Consider the following 24,578-nt stretch of genomic DNA (forward strand, 5'->3'; position numbering starts at 1 on the left):
TGTGTCTCAGCCTGGCTTGTGTGGGGGCCAGGAAGGTGCATTTGGGGCCCAGGCCTAGAGATGGGGTCTGCTCATGGGAACAAGCGTTGGCCCAAGGACCTGGCACTGTATCCCATGGATGGAGGAAGCCACAGAAGACCCTCAGCAGGAGAAAGCTCCTTCTGGCAAAGGTAGAGAAAGGAAACAGACCAGGAAGCAACTGGAGACAGACCCCCAGGTGAGAAGCACCTGCAGTGGTCCAGGGAGGAGGGGAAGCGGGCTCGAGGGCTGCAGCTGTGACATGGGAATTTGGACAGATGTTACCAGGTCAAGAAATACCCAACCCAACTGGGGCTCCCTCATCAGAGACTGCCGCCAGGTTAAAGAATATCCTGTGAGCTATGCTGCTGTGTGAAAGGCGAGCACAGCAAGTGGCTGAGAGTAAGGATGCCCAAACACGACCTGCAAATCCCCCTCTGCCATTTGCTCCCTGTGTAGCTTGATGACATAACCCTGGGGCCTCAGTTTCCTCATCTGTAGACTGGGAATGATAATAAGTGTTGAGAGCAGTGCCTGGCCCTTCATGAGCGCTCAATGTGTGTCCAGCTGTGTCATTACTATCTGTTATATTTGCGAAGCTGTTTGCACAAATTACCACATCAAACGTCCAAAATAAACCCATGGGCCAAGTTTTGTTTGTTTGTTTTTTGAGAGCGTCTTATTCTGTTGCCTAGGCTGGAGTGCAGTTTTGCCCAGGTTGGTCTTGAACTCCTGAGCTCAAGCAATCGGCCTGCCTCAGCCTCCCAAAGTGCTGGGATTATAGATGTGAGCCACTGCGCCCAGCCTGGGAAAGGTAATCTTGAGCCCTTCTTCAAATATGCAAACAGGCTTAGTCGTGACTTTCTCGGGACATGCAACCAGATTTTGGCAGAGCCAGGACTGGGGAATTGAAGCTGCTGGGGCAATCTGTGGGTGCCCTGCACAGGTGACAGCCCCCCAGAGGTTCCCAGCCTTGCCAGTGGCAGCCCTACTGCTGCCATGCCAGAGGAGAAACCTGGGAGGGCCGGGCCAGGCAGTGGAATCTGTGGAGGCCCATCCTTCCAACTCCCTGTTTGAGATCCCTCCTGTCTGATCCATGAGCCCCGGTGGCTGCTGCTTTCTGCTTGAGGGCACAGACTCATGGACACATTTTCCAACATCACTTTCAATCGCCCCAAACATGCCTGAGTGTCTGGCTGTGTGGGAAAAACCACAGTGTTAACTTCAATTAAAGACTGTTCTCACGCATCTTGCTTTGTTTGAAATGTTCTCAGCATGGGTGAGGGATTGGAGCCTTTCAAGATGTCTCCAGCAAGACGGTAGACGATTACCCACCCCACCCCCCCGCCCCCGCCACGGGAGGCCTGAGATGGTGCGTACGTTTAAATAAGCCAGTGTTCATAAGATTTTTTTTTCTTAGACAGAGTCTTGTTCTGTTGCCAGGCACCAGGCTGGAGTGCAGTGGCTCGATCTCGGCTCACTGCAACCTCCGTCTCCCAGGTTCAAGCAATTCTCCTGCCTCAGCCTCCCAAATATCTGGGACTACAGGCACGCGCCACCATCCCAGCTAATTTTTCTATTTTTTTAGTAGAGATGAGGTTTCACCATGTTGGCCAGGATGGTCTCGATCTCTTGACCTCATGATCCACCCGCCTTGGCCTCCCAAAGTGCTGGGATTATAGGCGTGAGCCACTGCGCCTGGCCCACAAGATTCTTAAAAGAAGAGAGAGATGAATTGAGAGTGAGAGTCAGGGAAGGGGGGGGTAGAAATGGTACCATTAAGGACCTTTCTTCCGATGGAATGAAATAGTATTGGGTCACAATGGGCAGTTATTTCCAGGAGCCACAAGATGTGTTTGTGGGTAAGCGGCACACTGACAGAGGGGGATGTGACCCATGAAGTGCAGGCAGCAAGGAGAGTGGAGACCCTGAGCTAAGGAAGGGAGAGAGCCATGAGAAACAGCATGTGGGAGCCAGGTGACTGGTTCAAATCTGAGCCTCAGTTGCTGCATCTAAAAACTGGGCTGAACTGTAACCCTACTTCAGAGCGTGGTGGTGAGGCTTAGCTGTGCTGCCCCATGTAATGCATTCAGCAGAGAGCCTGGCATACAGCGAGGCAGGCATTAGCATGGTGGGCATGGCTAGTTATGGTTATGGTGACTCCAGGGACCAATGGCACCTGGAGGTTAACTTCTCCAACCTCGGTGATAGGAAACAAGAGACAGAAGGAGCTTCGGTGCCTTCACATTGTTCTCCACAAAGGGTCCAGGGATGGAGGCAAACTTCCCTCCAGGTAGAACACAGGAGGCCTGCAGGATCCTACCCCAGGACATCTGCTAGCACCATGTGATTTTCCCGACCAAAGGTATAAGAAATGGACTCTACTTCCAAGGGCCAGTAGACATCATTCATCAGCAGGAGGCCAAACGGATTCTTTTTTGCAGAAGACATCACTCCTGCAATGTTTGGCAAAAAGGAATCTGCTGCTGGGCCGGTTCACCCCGCATGCTGCCAGGGCTCGATGAGGTCCTTCAGCCTCAACCATTCCAGCAGATGTCCTGAGGTGTAATCCTCAGCATCAGAACAGAGCGACAGGCAGCTCCAGCCACTGGAACCAGTCTTAGTTTAGCTCATTGGTACTGCTATAACAAAATCCCACAGACTGGGCAATTTATACACAATAGAATTGTATTTCTTACTGTTCTGGAGGCTGGGAAGTCCAAGATCAAGGTGCTGGCAGGTCTGGTGTCTGCTGAGGGCTTCTCTGTTCTTGGCTTTCGTGCCTTGCTGCTGCATCCTCTGGAGTGAGCAATGCTGTGTCCTCACAAAGTGAAAGGCAAAGAAGGGGTGCATTCACTCCCTCAAGCCCTTTTAGAAGGCATTAATCCATTCATGAGGGTTAAGCCCTCATGGCTTAATCACTTCCTAAAAGCACGTTTGCTTCCTGACCAGTATAATATCATTGCATTGAGGATTAAGTTTCAACATGAGTTTTGCAGGAGACATAAACAGTCAAACCACAGCAGAATCCTGCAGGTGTGTGTTGCGGGCCCCATCAAGTGTCTGTTTGAGTTACCTTCATACTAGCTATAGCCCTGATTAGATGGAGCATACTCTGAGGCCAGTGACCCTGGTGATTGACAACCTTGGAGCTGGGAGGGACCTTGAGCACTTACCAAAGTCCTGTGTCAGGTATGGCGACTAGTGTTTTTGCCATATATCACAGAAGGAGGCATGGGGAGCTGGCACCATTGACAGGTGAGGTATAGATAAATTGTGTGACGCTATAAAGAATTCGGACCGGGGCTCTCTGACTGCAGTTTCAGGAGTTTTTCCATCTCTCTATGAAGTAAGAGATCTTACGGTCCACCCACTCAACCTGCATTTTGCAGACCAAAAGACAGAAAATAGTGCAATGTCATTGTAGGCACCATTTCCTGGCCAGCCTCTGCACACACAGGCCTCACCTAATCCTCACACCTCCATGAAACAGGAGAGGCCATTTTCCCCACTTTACAAAGAGGAGGCTGAGCTCAGGAAGATGGGTGATGTGCTTGTGTCGCCCAGTTGGTTTCAAACTCAGGATTCGAACCTAGGTCTGTCTGGCTGCATCTCAAACCCTTGACCACCACGCTGTGTTGAGTCCCTCAGTGGAGCCCAGAGAGAGGAGGGAGGTTCCTCACCACTATCCTCTTCCTGGGGTCACACGATATGTGAGCAGCATTGTCAAGACCAAAAAGGCACAGCTGACTACCCAACCCCTTTGCAGGGTACCTTAGACAATTCTATATTCCCTAAGCAGGAAGCTCACAGAGGGCCCCATCATGTGAATGCCAAATGTACAGCCCATTGCTGCTGCATGCCACCAGCATGCTGAGCCAGCCGCAAGAGCCTTGCAAATGGTTTTGCTTTTCCTAATTGGTTCCCTCAGGGGGACAGCTAGAATGGCCTACCCCATATTTCAGAGGGTCAAGCTACCCAAATGGCACCATAACGGCTCTACTGAGCACTGCCCCTTGCAGGAACATTCCAAACACTTCATGTTTATTGTCTCCATTAATTCTTTCTTAAATCCCAGGGGGTGGATTCCTTGTAACAGAGGGGGACATTGAGGCTTAGCTTAGAAAGTATCACCCAGTCCCAGAGCCCCGGTGTGCCCCAGGTTCTGAGATCTCTGCTCCAGGCCTTGCAATGCCAGCTACTCAGGTGATTCTTCCCCATGTGGCAGGGAAGAAACAGGAGCCAGAGGACTAGGCCAGGGAGGGATAGCGAAGGAAAGATTTAAGCGGTGAGAAGGATGGGCTCCAAATCACAGTGACCTCAGTCCCGCTGCCTCCTCTCCAGGGTCTCTTCCATACCAGGCATGGTGAGAAGGCTTCACGAACACTACCTCAGAGACTCCCTTACAGCACATGTGGAAGATGGGAATTATACCTCCTCTTACAGGCTGCAGAAAACAGAGGATCAGAGAGGTTAAGGAATTTGCTCAAGGTGACACAGTTCAGCAGTGGCCAAGCTGAGATGCGGGCCCAGATGTACGCAGCTGCATTTGTGAGGGATACAGATATATGTATTGCTGGAAGGCAATTCTCCAGGTTTCTCCTCTTCTGCATGCCTTTTGAGTGGAGGAGTTGATAGTCTCTGTTCTGGACTATCTTTTCAAGATATGTATAAAGTGAACAGCCCTGAAAAAAGACAGTGTCCCCTCTGGGGCAGAGGGCACATCTGTTTCCTGACCGGGATAGTTATGTCTCTCCCTCTGAGGCAGAGGCTGGGCAGGTGTGCTCGCAGTCTCCATTTAAGGGAGAGTGGAGTTTCCTAAGCTTGAGGTTCCTCAGCTGTCACACAAACCCACAGCATGCACAGAACCCACCCGCGCTGCTCCACGTCGCCCCACAGGACTTGCAGAGAGAGAAGCACTGATGTGAACAGGAAGCCCAAGCTGCTTGCTGCGGTGCATTAATGTCCTTTGACTCCGGGAGTCTCATGTCTTCTGTCTGCATCTTTGAAATTTTGGAAAGGTAACTTGAAGGCAAGGTAAAATTGCAAACCCCTCTCAGTTCTTGACATATCTGTGCTAAGCTTCAAAAACATCAGTTGTAAAATTCCAGGAGGAGAGCTATGGCTGAACAGCAGTATTCAGGGAGAGATCTCCGATCAGGATGAGTCAAAGGGTTTGCATTAGACAAGGCAAGATTTGGCTCTCACTGGCTGTATTAATAATGAATGCATCAGGGCTAGATCCAAGGAGGTAATAGATTTTCCTGGAGTTTCATGTCTCATTCCGGGAAAACTGTTCTATAAGGACACTGACAGGCTGGAGCTTGACCTAGTGAAGATTTTTAGAGAGAATATGCATTTGGGAAAACAGTTGAGGAAAACGGCTATGTTTAGTCCAAAAAGGAGATGACACAAAGGGAGGATACAGAGTTTAGGCTCAAAGATAATAATTGCTGGTGTCTGTGCTGCCCTGCACAATTGTTCTTTCTCATTCACCATCTCCTTTGATTTTCTCACCCACACTATGAGCTATTACTAGTGTTCCCATTTAAGAGAAAGGGAAACTGAGGCTCCAAGAAATTGAGCATCTTGTTCCAAGTCACACAGCCCGAAGTCATGAGTGGCAGAGCCAGGCCGGGGACTCAGGCCTCCTGCTTCCCCATCTCAGGGATCTTCATGGCCCTGGCGCCATCACTACACAGGTGATCATGTGCAAGCAGGATCCGACTCGCTTCCTACGACCAGCAGGCAGAGTTAAAGGAAGAAGTTTTTGGCTCAAGAGAGGAGATCATCATGAATAATTAAACTTTATTGACCACTTAGTAGGTGCCACATTAACACGCTTAATAGGCCAAGTCCCGAGACTTGTGGCAACTTATCATGACTACCATCAGGGCACTGCACAACTGCGAATGCCATGGCTGGGGACCATGACGTGATTTCCCCGGCAGCGCTGTGGCAGAGCTTTGCTGTAGCCCTGGAGACCTGGCTCGCATGGCAGTCACTGTTTGGCGAGGTGGTGAGCCTCCCGTTGCTAAAGGTACAGACACATTGGGTGGCTCCCACTGCGTAAAGGATGCTGGGAAGGGATTCTGGCACATTCTGGTCTGTGGTTCTACATGCGCAGTTTGGCCAGGGTCTCAGGACAGCGCAAACAGACAAGTCAGAACTCCCACCAGGTTCCCCAACTCACTGTGGGCATTTATTAAGGTCTTCCACGGGCCAGGCCCTGGGGCTACAAGAGAGGCACAGCTTACTCCATTAGCCCTGAGGGTCTCCTGTGCAGAGGCGAGGCAGACAGATGGGTAAAGGGAGTGATGCGAAAGAGGCCCTCATGCTCTGCAGGGGGCTATGGCTCTACTCTGTGGAGTGGTCCTTCACCAAGGCTTCATGACTGTGGGTGGAGCCACATCCCTCCTTTCTTGGCACCTCTCCCAGTGGGCTGCTGGGGACTGACAGGGTGAGCCGTGTGACCTGGCTAACACTGTTCTGTAACACTGGGAGGCTCCTGGGTGACAGGTGGCCACTGGAGACTGCACAGGCCAGGGCCGTCATGAAGGTGGGTCTCTGCTCCTCCTACAAGACCACCAGCTGCTGTCAGGGCTCAGCCTGGGATTTCTAGGACCACAGAAGAGGAGGGGGCCTGCCTGCTCCATGCTGGGCCCGGCCAGCCCACGGAGAGTCCCCTTCCCGGGGCCAGGGTCTGTTCAGGCTCTGCTCATCCTCTGCTGCTTTCCTGATGGATTCATCAAAGTCAACATTTACTGGGCACCTCTCTGCGTGGCTGCTGGGACATAGAGGTGAGCGGCTAGCAGGGGCTTTGTGCTGTCTTTGCTTCTTGGTCATCTTTCATAGGAGGTGACCAGCTGTCGGGACAAGGCGCCATCAGCATGAGCAGGGACTTTGGTGCTTGTTCCCCAGTGCTTAGAACAGTGTCTGGCCCATCCTCAGTGCTTGTTAATACTTGAGAATTAAATAGGCCGGGGAAAGATGTGGATTCTGGAAACAGTTTCAACCATCCCCATTCGTTTTCTTGTTATTATACTCCAAGTACATGTGCAGAATGTGCAGGTTTGTTACACAGGTATACGCGTGCCATGGTGGTTTGCTGCATCCATCACCCTGTCATCTACATTAGGTATTTCTTCTAATGCTATCCCTTCCTTACCCCCACCCCCTGCTATCCCTACCACCAACCCCCCCCCCCCCCCCCCCCCCCCCCCCCCCCCCCCCCCCCCCCCCCCCCCCCCCCCCCACCTGACAGGTCCTGGTGTGTGATGTTCCCTTCCCTAAAGAATATTAGTAAAATACAGTGAGGCCCACAAAACTCTGAAACATTTCAGTCCTCCCCAAAGGATCCAAAAAGCCCCTCTAAATCCCAGGTGGTGCTGGGTAGGGTGACCAGCCATCCCAGTTGGCCTGGGGCAGGTTTCAGCACTGGAAGTCTCATCTTGAAAGCCCCTCAGCCCTGCAAAAACCGGGGTGCTTGGTCACCTTACCTCAGAGGAGTCCACGGGTTTAGAGGAGTCAGCCCTCTCCAGATGCAAGCCCCGTGGTCTGTGTGCTGCAAGACCTTGAGCCAGTGTCTTACCCTGTCCGGCCCCTACCCTCCTCCTGAGTGAACTGAATGATCACAGGTTCACAGCATGGGACTGTTCAGAGGAAGAAGTGGAGTGCTTCAGGGAATGCCTGTAGCGCTGGGTCCAGCATGCTGCAGACACTTTGCAGGGGGACAAGGGAGGGGCGCTGGGGACGGGAGAGTTTGAGATGTGGGCGAGAGTCGGGGGCTTAGTGCTGTCGGGATCGCTGGCCTTGGGGAAAGTTATAATCCAGACTCAAAGATGAGGTGCCTGGCAAGGTGATGCATTTCCTGTCAAGTTTTTTTCTTGTTCCTTTATTGATTCCCTGCTCTTCCTTGATTTGTTTATGAAATATTTACGGGTATAGCCCTGGGCTGGGCAGCAGCAATCGTGACATAAATGAGATGAGAACCTTGGCCCTCAAGGGAATCTTGGAGGTGAGGGATGCTCTGATGGTGAGCTGCTCGGAGCTGCAGGGGCAGAGAAGAAGGGATGGCTCCTCAGAGAAAGTAAGCTTCCCATCCTCCAATGACCCTTTCAGTCCTTTCGGCCTCCTGTGGGCTCCCCACACCCCACCTCTGGCACCAGCCTGTCTTAGCCGTGGGACACCTGGCTTCAGCCACAATCCACTCTGCCCATACAAGCTGCAGAGACAACCAGGCTGGAAGGGGTTGTGACACAGAACCACACTCTCTGGGGCTCAGATCTGCCTCCACCTCACCCCAACACCCTACAATCCACCAGCTGTGACTCAGATCTAGCCTTGATCCCAGATTAGCCTCTTCTCACCTGGATGACTTTGGGCAAGGCCCTAAGGCTCTCTGAGCCTCAGTATCCTCTTCTCTAAAATGGGCTTGCTGAATGTGTTGCTTTCCTGGGCTGGCCGTGCAGTACAGAGCCTGGCTCTTAGCAGGTGTTCAAGATTCACCTACACCATCTGTCTTCTTTCACCAGAGGGCGGGCTCCTGCCTCACAGGTCTTCGTGCTAAGAATGACGTTCTGTAGGCAACGAGTGCTCTCAGGCTGTTGGCAAGGATGACAAAGATGATGAAGGCTGGCAATAAATTCTTTCTGGCTTCCCACACTCCTCAACACAGCCCGCCTGCACGGCTGGCCCTGCCTGATTGATTTGATTATTAGGATATGCAGGAGTGCCCAGGTGGAACCTCCACAGTGGGGAAGAAGGATTGGCAGGAAGTCAGAGAGAAGGCAGGGGATGCAGGAAGGGCTGCTAAGACTCGGTGCAGAAAGACAGGGGTGCAGGGTGCCTGGGAGAGAACATTAGTCAGCCCCCCTCAAGTGTTCCCCAAAGCTACTGGAAACCAAGCCTTAATAAATTTCTAATCAACTTCCAGAGCTTCATGCTGAGGAGATGGATGAGGGATCCTCACGAGGTCTGGAGGAAATAAACAGTGTTCCAGCTCTTGGCTAAACAGGAGGCTGCCAGACTGGGTGGGTCTCAGGCTGGAGCAACTTGCTCCCACCATTTCCCCTCGCCTTCATCCTTCAGGGGAACAAGGCTCCCCAGGGTCCAGGCATCTGGGATGGAGGCCCAAAAAACCCATCCTTGCTCAGTGAATGGCCCAACTCCGGCTCCTAGTATGCAGACCCCACGCCTGAATCACAGACTGGCTTCCTCAGTGTCTCATGGAACATCCTGTCAGAGGACACCTGGAAGAACTCCAAGTGGCCACGGCAGAAGGGAAAGGAGCTAGGCTGGTCCATGCATGATTTGGCTTCCTCACTTGTTGTTCCCCAGGCCCACTTGACCTGTAGAGTACGTACGTATATCACTCACATTTTGCAGCATTTGGGAGACAGGGAGAGGGAGAAGTGCTGGCTGGACCAGAGGTCTGTAGCTGGGAGGTGGGGGTAGTGGTCCAGATTTAGATTCAAGTGTTAACATTCCTTTTCCCACAATGGGAGAAAAGGAGGAAGGGTAGAAATATAGATGTTAAAAACACAGGCTTAAGAAAATTCCACTTCCAGACAAAATGGAGTAATGGGGACTAGGCCTACCCTCCCAGCTGAAACAACTGAAAAACCAGGTAAGATACATGAAAATGGTTTTCAAGATGCCAGACATCAGACAAATGAAGGACAGTGAGCTTTGAGAGATGGGAAATTAGCAAGGTGAGCCACACAGGTGCTCCAGTTTACTGCCAGTGGAAAGTTTCCAGGCCACAGAGCAGGAAACTCAGGCAGGACTCAATGGACTCCCTAAGTTGAAGAACAGAAATGAGAGTCTTGGGAGAGTGAGGCAGCTGGAGACCTCAGGGCAGGGTATGGAGGGAAGACAGCTGCCCAGAGAGCCCTGGGCTTTCAGAGCGGGACCGCTCAAACATTCAACAGAGGACAGAGGGAGTGCATGTTTGTGCAGAAACTGCCCAAGGCAGGGAAAGAATCACCCCAAAATTACAGGAAACAGGGTCTGGCACCTATACAGGACCAGAAATAGTGCCTGTTCCCATCAGCCATTTTGAAAATCTCATCATTCATGGGACACTGAGTAGAATACTCGGAAAAGCATTGCCTTAGTGATGGGGAATAATTACTCTTAGATGAAATATGGCTTGATCAAACTGTTCTCAAGTTTCTGAACTGCATCCCAGAACAAAGCACAAGACTATTTATGGGAATACAAAATATCTAGCATACACCACGATAAATTCACCACGGTAAAAGTCACAATGTTTGGCATCCAACCGGGTATCATCAGACATGTAAAGCAGCAGGAAAATATGAACCATATGAGGAGAAAAGGCAATCAATCAAAACCAATCCAGAATTGACGCATTTAGAATTAGTAAGTGAGGACTTTAAAATAGTTGTTATAACTGTATTCCGTATGTTCAAAAAGCTATGGGAAACAATGAACATGTTAAGAAGAGAATGGAAGACATATATTTTTAAAAGATCCAAATCAGCTTCTAGAGATGAAAACTATAACATCTAGTATCAAATATATACTGGGTGGGGCCTTTATTAATAGCAGATTAGATATTGCAGAAGAAAACCTTGTGAACTTGATTACATACCAATAACTATCCAAATGAAACACAAACAGAAACAAAGACTGAAAAAAAAGAAGAGAGCATCAGTGAGCTGTGAGACAACTTTAGGTGCCCTAATATATCTGTATTAGTCTCAAAGGAGAGGAGAGAGAAGAGAGACATATATATATATATATAAACTATATATATACTCCGCTATTATTTATTTGAATATATATAATATATATACATATATATCATTGCTATTATTTCTTTGAATATACATAATTCATATACATACATATATACTATATATACATATACATATATAATATATACATTCAAAGAAACTTTAAAAACAATGCCTTTCTCCCACTAGCCATACAAGAGATGAAAGAATGAATTACCAGCACTTCTGCATTACTAAAACAGTCTTTCAGACAGAAGGGAAATGATACCATATAGAAACATGGATCTGCACCAAAAAAAAATGGTTACTGGATATAGTAATGACATTGGTGTTATTATTTGTCAGTTTTTAAAAATGGTTTAAATAGTAAGAAAAATTAAAGCAAGTGTATGGCTTTTCCCATGTCATTATTATATCCAGTGCCCTTTATTTTTTTGTGTGCAGATCCGTGTTTCTATGTGGTATCATTTCCCTTCTGTCTGAAAGACTGTTTTAGTAATGCAGAAGTGGGAAAAGCCATACAGCTGCTTTCATTTTTCGTACTATTTAAACCATTTTAAAAAACTGACTTTCAACAAATAATAACAATGAGATCATACCACTGCACTCCAGACTGGATGACAGAGTGAGACTCCATCTCAAAAAAAAAAAAAAAAAAAAAAAAAAAAAAAACCAGCCAAAACTCGGAAGCAACCAAGATGTTCTTCAATAGGTAAATGGATAAACAAACTGTGGTACATCCAGACAATAGAATATTATTCAGCACTAAAATGGAAAAAGCAGGCTGGGCATGGTGGCTCACACCTGTAATCCCAGCATTTTGGGATGCCAAGGCAGGCAGATCAGGAGTTGAAGACCAGCCCGGTCAACATGGTGAAGCCTGAAACCCTGTCTCCACTAAAAACACAGAAATTAGCCAGGAGTAGTGGCGGGTGTCTGTAATCCCAGCTACTCGGAAGGCTGGAGCAGAATCACTTGAACCCAGAGGCAGAGGTTGCAGTGAGCAGAGATCATGCCACTGCACTCCAGTCTGGGTGACAGAGTGAAACTCCATCTCAAAAAAATAAAATAAAATCAAAATAAATAAAACATAAAATGGAAAAAGCTATCAAGCCTTAAGTACATATTACTAAGTGAAAGGAGCCAATCTGAAAAGGCTACATACTGAATGATTCCAACTGTATGATATCCTAGGAAAGGTAAAACTGTGGAGATAGTAAAAAGATCAGTGATTGCAAAGGATTGAGGAGAGGGAGAGGTGAAAAACTGCAGCACGGAGGACTTTTAGGGCAGTGGAAATACTGTATATGACACTATAACGTGGGTCCACATCATTAGATGTTTGTCCAACCCCACAGAATGTACAACACAGAGAGTGAACACTAAAGTAAACTATGGACTTTGGAAGATTCTGATGTGTCAATGTAGGTTCATCAATTGTGGCAAATGTACCACTCTGGTGGGGATGCTGATGGTGGAAGAGGCTGTGCATGAATAGGGGCAGAGGGCCATATGAGAAATCTCTGTACCCTCCTCTTGATTTTTCTGTGAATCTAAAACTTCTCTTTAAAAAAAGGTCTTAAAAATAATAGGCTGGGCTGGGCACAGTGGCTCACACCCGTAATCCCAACACTTTGGGAGGCCGAGGCGAGCGGAGGTCAGGAGTTCAAGAGCAGCCTGACCAACTCAGTGAAACCCCATCTCTATTAAAAATACAAAAATGAACCTGGCATGGTGGCACACACCTGTAATCTCAGCTACTCAGGAGGCTGAGACAGGAGAATTGCTTGAACCCGGGAGGCGGAGGTTGCAGTGAGCTGAGATCGCACCATTGCACTCCAGCCTGGGCAACAGAGCCAGACTCCGTCTCAAAAAAATAATAATAGTAATAATAGGCTGATGTGACACAGAGACCTGTGTTTGATCCCCAGCTGTTTGCCCTCCAAGCCTCAGTTTCCTCGCCTATAAAATGGATCTGAACATGCCTATTCCATGGAACTATTGTAAGGATTCAGTGAGATTCTGTGTAGTGTTCAGCACAGTGCTTGTCTGGTACCTCAAAGCCATCTGTTGAATGGTGGCTGTGATGGAAGATACAAGGATGTCCTGAGAGGACACAGTGAGGAAGGAGTGAACACAGATGGGTCTCCATCACTCAATGTAGAAAGAGCTGGGGTGCAGGACCTGAGCAGGACAGGGCACACAGCAAGTGCTCCCTGAACACTCAAGCATTTCACCGGAGACCTGCCATCCACCTGCAGATGTCTGACTTCTCTTAGCTTTGTGAGATTCCACTGTTTCAAGCCAAGTGTCTGAAATCTTAAAACACTAGAAATTTGGTCTACAAAAATCACTGGAATGTTTACTTCTTCTTTAGCTGCTCATTACACCCCTGCATAAAATGTAGCCCTATAGCCTCTCCTGAAGCAGGTCTAATTAGAAGGATAAAATATTTAAATCTTTGCATTGGAAACCTGAAGTACCACCAAACAGGCCCCTCGGATAAAAACACTGACGATAATAGACAATTTGTATTTTAACGATAGTTCTTGCTTGAAGAAAAAGAAGCACTCACTGACTGCTAAGAAGCAGACTGCCAAACTCCCTGGAATTCTATTTTTCTGGGCTGTGATATGTTCCTCTGGGGACAGACAACTTCTGCTAGTTTCTTCCGTATCTGTCAGAATGAGACCTTTCCCCATAGCTAAGAGTTTCAAGAGATAACAAAACCACCCCTCCAATCCGAAGAGGTGTCTTTTGTGTCTTTTTCCCCTCCGTGAAAAATGATTAAAATGCAAATTAACTGTGCATCTCTCAAGGTCCTGGGGGCGAAGAGAAGAGGAATTAGCAGGGGACCAGCATCTCAGCTGTGATTAGATACACGTGTGTTGTCTCCCAGAAGGACAGGCCCAGTGTTAACATGATGTTAATATGCAGGTGAGACTGAATCCTCCCAACTAGCAAGGGCCAGATTCCGAGAGACAGGGGAAAGACAGAGAGGTGAGGGTATTCCCAGCTCCTCAAACACAGGAAGCTTACTCGGATCTCCCTGAGAAGAGTTTTTAATCATTTTTTACAGAGGGGAAAAAAAACACAAAAGACATCTCTTCATATTGGAGAGGTGATTTTGTTATCTCTTAAAACTGTCTTAGCTATGGGGAAGGGCATCATATGAAGTTGAACCAAATAAAATGATCATTTAGTAGGTCAAAAATGGTCAAATGTCAGCAATTTCACATGGTTCAGCCTAATAAAGTCATGGCCTACCTCCTTAGTAATAACTAACTTTTCTACTGGGCTTGGCAGTATTTTAAGGTTTTGCCAAGGTCCACACAGCCCTGTTTAGTCTAGAGATAATACACTAGCAGCCCTGAGATGAATCCAGATCACACACCTGTTCTGTTTGGTCCAGGTAGTAGACAGTCTCCAAGCACAATGACCATCCATTCTATCCCTCCCTCCTAGACACACGCTACATCAAGAGCTGGAATCTGACTCCCTCCCTTTAAATCTGGGCTGGCCTGGAGACTATCTTGACTAAAAAATGTAGTGTTAATGACATTCTGGGACTTCTAGGCTAGGTTCTAAGAAGCCTGCAGCTTAACCTGGAGCTGCCGGAACACTCTTTTTTGGGGGAGCCAGCACCATGCAAGAAAAGCAACAACCCTGAGACCTCCATACTGGGAGGAAGCCCAAGTCGCCTGAAGAAGCCCTTGCAGGATGAAATCCCAAGAGGAGAGAGTGGTCAAGTTGCCTGGAGCCACCAGACAAGTTCTGAGGAAGCTACATGCTGGAAGCCTAGACTCCAGCCCCTGCTGTACCAGCTGATGCCACCGGAGCATAAACAAATGTTCTAGCCAAGCCCTTCCTCAGTTGTGGTTCCACAAAATCATGAGCACAATAAGTGATTGTGTCAAGCCATTAAGTGAATGAAGTCATAAGCAGTAACAGAAACGGTCCACACCATGATTGGTAGGTCTGTTAAAAATTTCTAATTAGTTGTTAACGTGAAAAACCCAGAGTGTATGAGAAAATCAGAATTTCAGCTTTCTTTTAAACACAGAAGCACCTGCGGCCCTATGCCTGTGTTTCTGCATGGCATGGGCAAGGGGCTAGGGCTCCAGAGCCTCTTCCAGGCCAGGCTGGCCAAGCTTTCCAGGGCATCACAGCACCCACTCCATCCCATTCTACGCCATGAAGTCATCTGGCTAGTCCCAGGCTTTCTGGCCTCATATGCCCACCCCTCACCACCTGACGCCTCTGTTCCAAATGGCCACTTGGAACTCCCACTCCCAACAGGAGACACTGTTTCAAGCTCTCTCGCCTTTGTGCACAAAGCTCCCTCTGCCCAAATCACCCTCACTCCTATGCCTGCATAACAGCCATGCGTCTCTCAAACTCAGTTCAAGTCAAAACTCCCAGAAGGTTTCCCTGGCCTCTGGGCTCCTGGGGCCCCTGTGTTTACCCCACCTTATTATCTATCACTTGGAAGGCTCTGAGGCACACCCCTTCCCCCCAGCACTCCATGCAGGGAAGGCCTGACACACAGGAAACGTTTTCTAAGAGACTAAATGAACAGTTCCACGAGGACACAGTTTTGTCCCCATTTCACAGATGATGAAACTGAGGTTTAAATAAGTGATCTGTTCACTGCTGCTCTAAGATCAACAGCTGCTAATATGAGGGCCAAGATGCTTATGCTTTATAGGTCTTCAGAACCTCTTATGGGTTGAATTGTGTCCCCTCAATAGGTAGAATGAAGTTGTAACCCCTGGGTCCTTTGAACATGTCAAAATCTTAACTTGACTACCAAATTTTGGAAGCAGAGTCTCTGCAGATGTAATCAAGTTAAGGTCATTAGTTAGGCCCTGAGCCAATATGGCTGGTGTCTTCATAAGAAGAGACTCAGAGAGACACACGGGGAGAATGCTGAGTGACGATGGAGGAAACCACAGCAATGTGTCTACAAGCCAAGGAATGCCTAGGGCTGCAGGTAACACTGTGATGCTAAGAGAGAGGCCTGGAACAGATTCCAGCCACCCAGCACCTTCAGAGAGACCACTTTGGCCCTGCTGACACTTGGATTGTGGACTTTCAGCCTCCAGAATCATGAGAGAATGAATTTCTGTTGTTTTAAACTACCCAGTTTGCAGTAATTTGCTATCACAGCCCTAGAAAACTGATAGAGACTGCTTCAGGAATTTGTTTAAAAATGTACATGTTTGGGCACAATGGCTCACACCTGTCATCCCAGCACTTTGGGAGGCCAAGGCAGGAGGATCGCTTGAGCCCGGGAGCTCTCGACCAGCCTGGGCAACACAGTGAGACCTCATTTCTACTAAAAATAATTTTTAAAAAAGTAGCCAGCCGTGGTGGCATGCATCTGTAGCCCCAGAGACTCAGGCAGTTGAGGCGGGCAGATTGCTTGAGCCTGGGAGGTCAAGGCTGCAGTGAACCATGATCGCACCACTGCACTCCATCCTGGGCAACAGAGCAAGGCGCTGCCTCAAAATAAAAAAAAAGAGTAATGATAATAAAATAAAAATGTATACAAACACAACTGCCTGGTGGATCAGAGGATGGGTGATTCCCTGAGGCTGATCCATGGGGGGTCCCTGGTCCCTCCAGCTCTTGCAGGGCTGTTCGAGGTGCTGCGATGACATGGAAGGCTGGCTGTGCATCGGCGGATGTGGCTCCACTCCTGGTCCTCAGTTTGCCAGCTGAGCCTCGCTGGCTATCCATCCAAATCTCCCTTTCTCGATGATGTGCATAATAAAGTCACCCCCCTCAACTGCAGGCTTCCCACCTCTGGCAGGTGTGGTCTTGAGAGAGGGAGAAGCTTAGCGTTGAAGCAAATTCCAAGGCCATGTCATTCTGGGTCCAAACATTTTAAGTTGCTGAATCCATACTGTGTTAGATGACTTCCAGGGACCACATGAGTTTTTAATGACCTGAGGGTGACCAGAGAGCCAGGGATCTGTTTCATCTAGGGAGGGGGCAGTGGGAGGGTGAATGTATCCTATAGGGTGGGCTTACACTCAGAGTTTCACCCTTAATGGAACACTGGGATCAGCTGAGAAATGCTAGGACAGGGCTGGTGCCTGGCCCCCGCCCCTAGAACCTATGGGAGTATTGGACATACAACCTGGGCAGCAGGACCCTTGAAAGCTCCCAGGTGATTCTGATGGCAACAACATTTGAGACCCACTGGGTTGAAACCACTCACTATTGGGATGGGACAGTGCAAGACAAAAATAAGGTTGAGCTCTTACGCCCGAGGCATGCTTTCACAGGAGAGTTTACAGTAAGAACAAGTGAAGGAGCCCTCCTGTCTCTGTCGTCCATCCCATTTCCCTGTAATGAGTGTCAGCCCAGCACACAGAAGTTTCCTGAAATGTTCACTCCCTTCCCACAGCATGATGGCCTGAGTGCCACTGTATTTCTTGGATGATGTGGGCTTCCCCTGGAACAAGTGAGCATCCCAACAGGCCCAAGTGGGGGCTAAGGCTTTTTAGGACCTAGCCACAGAATGTCACCAATAATGCATTCTCTTTACCAAGAAAGCCACTAGACTTTCTCTTCACCAAGACCAGTCCCAGATTTAAGGGGAGAAGAACGAGATTCCCACACTTGAAGCGGTGGGCAGCAAGTGTGTCCAAGAGGGAGTGAAGGAATGCATGAACACTGTCTTTAAACCTGGGTGACCCCACCAACGACACAGGGATTTTGGACTCAGTCCTGAAAGGCTGTGATTCTCACCTTGTCCCCAGCCCACTGGGCGTCTAGGTGGTCCTGTCCTCTTGACCACCCCTGGCCATAGAGAGATGAATGCCCTTATTCACTGCTCACATCCTCCAGAGTCTCCTGGGACTCAGGGACTGTGTGGAGTGGCCTGGGGTGTTTCCAGGGTTGGGGAGAGGGCAGCCGGGAGCCTCCAGGGCTTAGAGGTAAGGTGGGGCCCGCAAACACACCCTCAGTGCCTGCAGCCTCTCTTACACCCTCAGACAGTCACGTGTACCTCACCAAGGAGGGCACCTCTGCCTAAGAGGATTTGCCAGATAACTGGTGTGTATTCTGTACATCCAAGGAGGATATCTATTTAATGCTTAGCCTCTGAGTGGAAAATCTTTCTAATATGGCTTATGCATTCTGGGTCTCCTTAAGCCAAAAACAGGAATCACATTTAACAACATGGGGAAGAAAAATCGTGGGCTTGGAGTCATGTGGATCTGGTTTCACTGACTTGGTTAACCACAAAAGTGTGCACTCCCAGCCCCAGGCAACCCTCCAGCTTCTATTCCCTGCATGGATTGGGGTTTCCCCAAGGGACTGCTTCAACTATATCCCGTTCCCTTGCTCAATAACGTGCAATGGCTCCCAATGCCTACTGATTCTCACCCCAGCAAACTTCTCACACCAGCAATCAATACCTTCTATAATGTGGCCCTGGCCTCTCTCTCCCAGCCCTGCTGCATCCCTATCCCCCAGCTTTCTGAAGGACTCTGTGAATAGTTCCTGGGCTTTCCTACCTCGATACCTCTCCACCTAGAACAGTCTTAACTCCCAGGCCCACCAGGAGTTATCTGCCTATAGCTCTAATCCATCTACAGCCCCCATTCCCCAAGTGCTGATGATGACAGCTGTTCAGTGGCACTGGCGTTTGACATTTCCAACTCACTGTCTTTTCCTGTTCATGTCTTTTCGTGAACATACATCTTGTCCTCATCCAATCCTCTAACAAATACTTGAGAAGCTACCATTTGCCGGGCACCTTCTTCAACTCAGCACTTAAGCCATTCCCCTTTTTGGGCTCTTGGCCAGGCGCATCATTTCTCCAAGATTCTATAAACACACAGAAAGAAAATCTACGTCCCATTCAAGTTTGCCCCACAGCATCCCTGTCCCAGTGCCCGTCATGGAGCTTGTCGCAAGGCAGGTACTAGACATTTGCTGAGCAAGTAAATGGATGGATGCACGAACATTTCTCTGCAAACTGCCCACTGCTTAGGGATAGACTGCACAGGGAGACAGTGACTGTCACACACACCTGGTGGCCACAGGACACACCTGGAGCAGGGGCTGAGCACTTGCTCCAGCCAAGCACCACCAAGTGCTGCAGGTAGGGAAGTAACAGTTTCCATCCTTACGGGGATAAATGGGAAGAATCAACAGCAGAAAGCAATCTACTAGAAAGGCATAGTGGTAAGACTGCTTTCCGGAGGGAGGAGAAGAGATAAATTCTTCTGAAATAGATTTGTCCTGTATCTTACATCATATCTTTCTCAGCATGAAGCAATACAGTGGAAAACCCGGCAGCTTTTCAGATACTCAGGCCCAGATTTGAAAACCAGTTCTCCTCCTTACAAATGGCATATCCTTGGGCGAATTATTTAATCTCATTTAGTGTCCTGACCTGTAAAACCCGGCCTCTGCCAAGGACTTGTAAGGATTTGCTGTGATAAAATATGCAAAGTGCCAAGTGTCTGGCATGTAGTAGGTGCCCAACAAACCTTAGCATTTGTTCTCATGTGTGTGATATTTCATGTTTCTGTTCCTTACAGCCAGCACAGTTCTGTGCATGTAACCAACATCAAATATGTGTCAAGGAGAATACATTGACCAAGCGGAATGTGAATTGTAAACAAAAAAAGAATAACAGGAACCTGTTCTCTGGGCAGGTTCTGCCCGTAGATGTTAAAAAGCTTCATGTTTATTTTGTCTAGTTACCATGGCAGCCACTGATGCTCCAGTCAGCTCCAGGGTTACCGAGGATCAATTTATCTTGTAACCATGGAAATTCCGGAGGTGCAGTGGGATCCAGAAGGGAAGGCAGACATAGCTCCTCTCCCCTCTAGAAATAAATCCTTGAAAGCCTCCTTAGTTTTCGTGTAGCTAAAACCATCATTATCTAAAACGATGTTTACATGACAATATTTATAAGCATGGATTTAGGCACAGTAGATGCAAAATCAGGCAAAAAAAAAAAAAAAAAAAAAAAAAAGACGGGAGGCAGCGATGATCAGAAGGGCAACTAGCAACATGGAGAACTTAAGAGTCTGTGGGGGAGCCAGGATCGAGACCACCAGAGCTAACTTGGGGCTTCTGCATCTTTTATGCCTACATTTGCAGACTCGCAGGCCACACACAGTCTGGATTTTGCTGTCACTTTTTAATCAGGCTTCCACCACAGGTGAAGCTTGGGGAAAAAGAAAGTGTCCCCTCAAACTTCATTCCCTGTAAAAGAACACAGCAGCAGATGGGGTCCCTGCCACACACCCTGGAGACAGAAAGGAGCCTCAGTGGTCCCGTGACCTCTCTGCTCCCACCATAACCAACCAACACAACCAGAGAAGGTGCAAGATGCGGCTTTGGTAGATTGGGACTTAGTCTCCCAAGCCAAACGCAGCCCCTCCCTGGAGCCAGCTCTGGGTCTTCTCTAGGGCCACAGACTGATGGGGAAATCCGGGGTTTGTCTTTGTTCTGGCTCAAGAGAGTGAAGGCACAGAAACAGAATCGACACCCAGGCCCAGAACTCCAGGGGATTCTGCTGGAGCAAAATTCAAGCTGTGAGAGGTCATTTGTTTTTCCGGCCATTGGGAACCTGTTTGTGTCGGGGGAGGGTTCTGGCCGCGCTGGCCACTGGTGGCTCCTCAGACTCTACACAAAGCAAAACAGGACAAACGGCCGCGGCGCCTCGACGCTTGGCCGATCACGGTCACAAAGCGGGTCTCAGCGCCTTCTTCAGGCGGCGTCAAAGGGGGCGCCCGAGGTCACCGGCAAGAGACGATTACCCGCGCCTCGGGAAAACGCTGGGGAAGAGAGAGACGGTCCTCCAGTCTGCGCTCGCACGGGTCTGAGCTGCCCCGGCCTCGGAGGGCTCCGGGCCCCAGAGGGGGACAACAGTGGGGGATGGGCATGGAGGGGGTGACTCGGGCTGCCCAGGCTCCTCTCAGCCTCCCTGCCGGCCAGAGGGGCCCCGGTGGGAACAGCTCGAGCCGCGGGGGTGCGGGGCGCCCCTCCCGCCCCACCCTGGAAAGCCGCGATCGCCTCCCCCGACGCGCTCACCAGGTGAGGGTGCCGCGCTCGGGACAAAGGACCGGGACGCGGATAGCGGGCGGGCGCCACGGTCCAGCCCCGGCGTGGAGGACGACACCGTGGCCCCGAACCTCCCCAAACTTGGCGGCCTGGGGCGCGTGGAGGGGGCCCCCCGTTACCTGCGCGGCCATAAAGGAGAGATCCATGGTGTCGCTGCCGCCGCCGCTGCTGTCGCCCGCGCTCCAGTCCTAGCTGCTGCCTCTACCGCGGAGCGTCCGCCTCCTGCCCGGCTGGCGGGGATCCGGCCGAGCCGTGAGCGTCCTGAGCCCCCACGGCGCCCTCGGCTGTCTCTGGGCTTCTGGCTCCGGACGAAGACTGGGCTGAGGACCCCGAGCGCGGGGGCGGGCGTGGCGGGGCGGGGCTCGGGGGACTGGGCGCCCCTCCACGTGACCACTCCCGGCCCCACCCCCGGGGCGGGGCCCGTGAGAAACTCCTGGCGCTCACAAAGGCCTCCCTGCGTGGGCGGATGGGGAAACTGAGGCCCGAGGCCTCCCCGCTGGTTGGTGCAAGAACCAGCCTGGGACCCAAGTCCTGCGCTGTGGGGGCCCCGCCCCTTGCAGTTGAGCCCAGCCGCCCGGGGCTGTGGGCAGCGCTGTCTTGAGGCTGGCATGTCACCAGTGCCTGAGGACCAAGATCGGAGGGACCTGGCTTTCCACACCAGCGCTCCCTCCAGAGTCCGGTGTGCTCTCGGTCGGCAACTGGGCACCACGAGGTTTCATCCTAGCTCTGCTTCGTTGCGCATCTTGGGCTAGTGTCTTCGAGCCTAAGTTTCCTCATCTGTGAAATGAGAGTACAGAACTGAATAATTAAACGAGATAGGGAATATAGCACGCGGTGTCCCCAGTAAACGAGAGGCCTAACATGGCTCATCATCCCATGGAGACGAGGCTGTGAGTGGCGTCTGCGAGGACTGCATGGCGGGTACTCCCTGGCCCTGTCCTCAAACGAGTATCCGAAACCATGCAGATGCCACAATGCAAGCGAGGGGAACCACAGAGATGCCCACAGGGGCCCATTGCTCTGTTGGGGGGTTGGGAGGCGGGTGATGTGTGAACACTCTAGACTTGGTGACACATGGACACTTTGTCCTCCAAGGGCTCACTGGGAGGGAACCAGTTGTGGTCTAAGGGTTCTCAGTGAGTATGACTGGTCCCTTTGGGTGTTGTCTCTCCCAGGTACTTCTCACTCATGGTCATCATGAGCCTCTGTGTCGGGGGCAGTCTGGGACTCCTAGACTTTGTCTCAGGCAAGGAAGCTGTGGCACAGGGAGGTAGAGGGGTTTGTTCAAAGTCCCCTGCAGCTGGGGGCCCAGTAGGGTCTGTGGCTGTGGGAATGGGACCAGAACCTCACTGACCCAAAGAAGGCTCTCAGTAAGTCTTTATATCTTTCCTTTCTTTTCCTTCCCTTCCATTCTCCCTCCTTTTCTTCCTCCTCTTCCTTCTCTCCTTCCTCCTCCCCCTTTTTTTCCCTTCCTTCTCTCTTTTCACCTTTCCCATCATGCTTGCCTCCTCCCTTCCTCCTCTGGTCTCTAAACCTCCCAGTTCCCTGGCCCTCCCTCCCCTCCCTGTTTTTAGCCAGTACTGCGCTGGCCACCTCCCAGCCTAGTCTGGCCGTCTACCTCCTCTCACGCTTCCTGTGGGCAATGGCGGAGCAGCGTGCCCAGGATTGTCCCGGGCTCCACGTCTGCTGTAAGAAATATTATGTACTCTTATTGTAAAGTCTCAAGCTTCACAATAAAAGGGCGTATATGTTGTGTGTGTGTGCAGTTTGAAAAATAATATAGTTCTGCATGAGTTAAAGAATGGAAGAATAAAAAACAGTCTTCAGGTCCTGGGGTGTAGCTCTCCAAAGGCATCTCCTACCTGCCCCCTTTCCAGGGTTACCTCCATCCCATTTAGTATTCATTCATGTCAGTTCTCTTGCTTTACTTTATAGTTTCACCTTTATAGTTTACCTGCTTTAACCCTTTATAGAAAAATTAAATTGCTCTTTGATTTGCTCTTCCATGTCTTCTTTGTTCTTTTTTTTNTTTTTTGCTCAGCATTGTTTGTGTAGCCAATGTCTATTGTTTTTCAGTGCTACACAATGTCCCATTTGTATGACTTTATCACAGTTTTTATTGATGCACTAGCCTTTTGATGGATACATTGGTCATCTCCAGGTTTTCTGATATGCAAAAAACAAAATGCTGCTATGAACATTCTTGATCTTGTCTTCAGATGCACAGGTGCAAGGGGTCCTCAGGGAATATGCTAGAAATGGAACAGTTGGGTCTTGTGGTCAGCTCATCTGTACTTTTATTGACTGATGCCCATTGCTTTCCAATTTCTGATTTCCAAGGAGGTTTGGCCCAGTTTATTATCCTACCTATAGTAGGCATGGGTTCCTAGTGCTCCACAATTCACCAACGCTTTGTACTGTTAGGAATTTTTTTAAGTTTTGCAAGTATGATGTGATGAAGATGAAGTAGTGTTTCGTTCGGATTTGATCCTCATTTCCCTGATTACTAATGATACTAAGCATCTTGTTTACATCTATTGACCAGTTTCATTTCCTTTGATGAGAAATGCCTTTCACCAGGTCTTCTTGTGCTTCTTTCAAAAATTTGCTTGATTTTTAAATTGATTCTGTAAAAGTATATGTTTTAGACACTCGTCTTGCCAGTTATAGGTTTTTAAATATCATCTTTCATGTTTACATTTCTTTTTACTCTATTATATATTTTCATGAACAGAAGTAAATAATTTTAATTTGGTCAAAATTTATTAATATTTTCTTTTATAGTTAGCACTTGTTTAGTAAATCCTTTCCCAGCTTGAGACCATAAAGATATTCTCCTGTAGTATTTTAGTAAACATTTAAATACGTTTTTTCACAGTTTAGTTTTGTATAACTGATATTTTGTGTGTGAGGTGGGGGTAAGGAAGCATTTTTATTTTTCTCATATTAACATTCAATTATCCCAGCCCGTATTGACTAGATCAGCTCTTTCCCATTGATATGCAACACAAGATTTGTCAGGCATCCATCTAGGCACGAGTCTGTTTCTAGGTTGTTCTGTTCCATTGTTCATCTGCCTAACACTAAGGCTATTCTGATCTAGATACTCAGTTTCATGCTAATTCATGTATGAGAGAGCAAGTTTCCTCACTGTGTTCTTTTTAAAGAGTTTCCTTAATATCTTTGGTTCTTTGCTCTCTGGATACATTTTAGGGTGACCTTGTCAGCTCCCCCAAATAACCTGGACTTGAACACAATTCTATTAACTCTTTTTGGGGATAATTGACATCTTACGCATAACAAATATTTCTCTTCAAGAACATGGCACATCTCATTATATGCTTAACTTTTCTTTGATATTTCTATATAAAGATCTCGCAAATCTTTTGCTGAAATCATTTCATGGTTCTTTTCTTAAAGATTTTATTTTGAGATGGTTATAGGTTCATATGCAGCTGTAGGAAATAATACAGAGATCTATGTACCCTTTACCCAGTTTCTCTTAATGGTAACATCTTGCAATATTAGAGTACAACAGCCCAAAGCTGTTGACATCGATATGAAGATACAGAACATTTCCATTACCACAAGCATCCCTCACTTTGCTCTTTTACGAGACCTACTTCCTCCCTGCCCCATCCACTCTTTAACCAGGGGCAACCACTCACCTGCCCTCCCTTTCTATAATTTTGTAATCGTAGG

At 48.9% G+C, this 24,578-nt stretch overlaps 1 protein-coding gene across 1 annotated transcript in view; it reads right to left on the reverse strand.

Moving 5' to 3' along the window:
• CUNH14orf132 (chromosome unknown C14orf132 homolog) overlaps positions 1–21,221 on the reverse strand; it is a 47,604-nt gene extending 26,383 nt beyond the window's left edge. The window contains exon 1 of the mRNA XM_017528183.2: positions 20,996–21,221. Coding sequence (XP_017383672.1) covers positions 20,996–21,022 — 27 coding nt within the window. The 5' untranslated portion in view covers positions 21,023–21,221. The remainder of the gene's footprint in view (positions 1–20,995) is intronic.
• Between the last annotated feature and the right edge of the window lie 3,357 nt (positions 21,222–24,578).

The sequence above is a fragment of the Cebus imitator genome, unplaced genomic scaffold (assembly GCF_001604975.1).
Source record: "Cebus imitator isolate Cc_AM_T3 unplaced genomic scaffold, Cebus_imitator-1.0 Scaffold52, whole genome shotgun sequence".
Lineage (NCBI taxonomy): Eukaryota > Metazoa > Chordata > Mammalia > Primates > Cebidae > Cebus > Cebus imitator.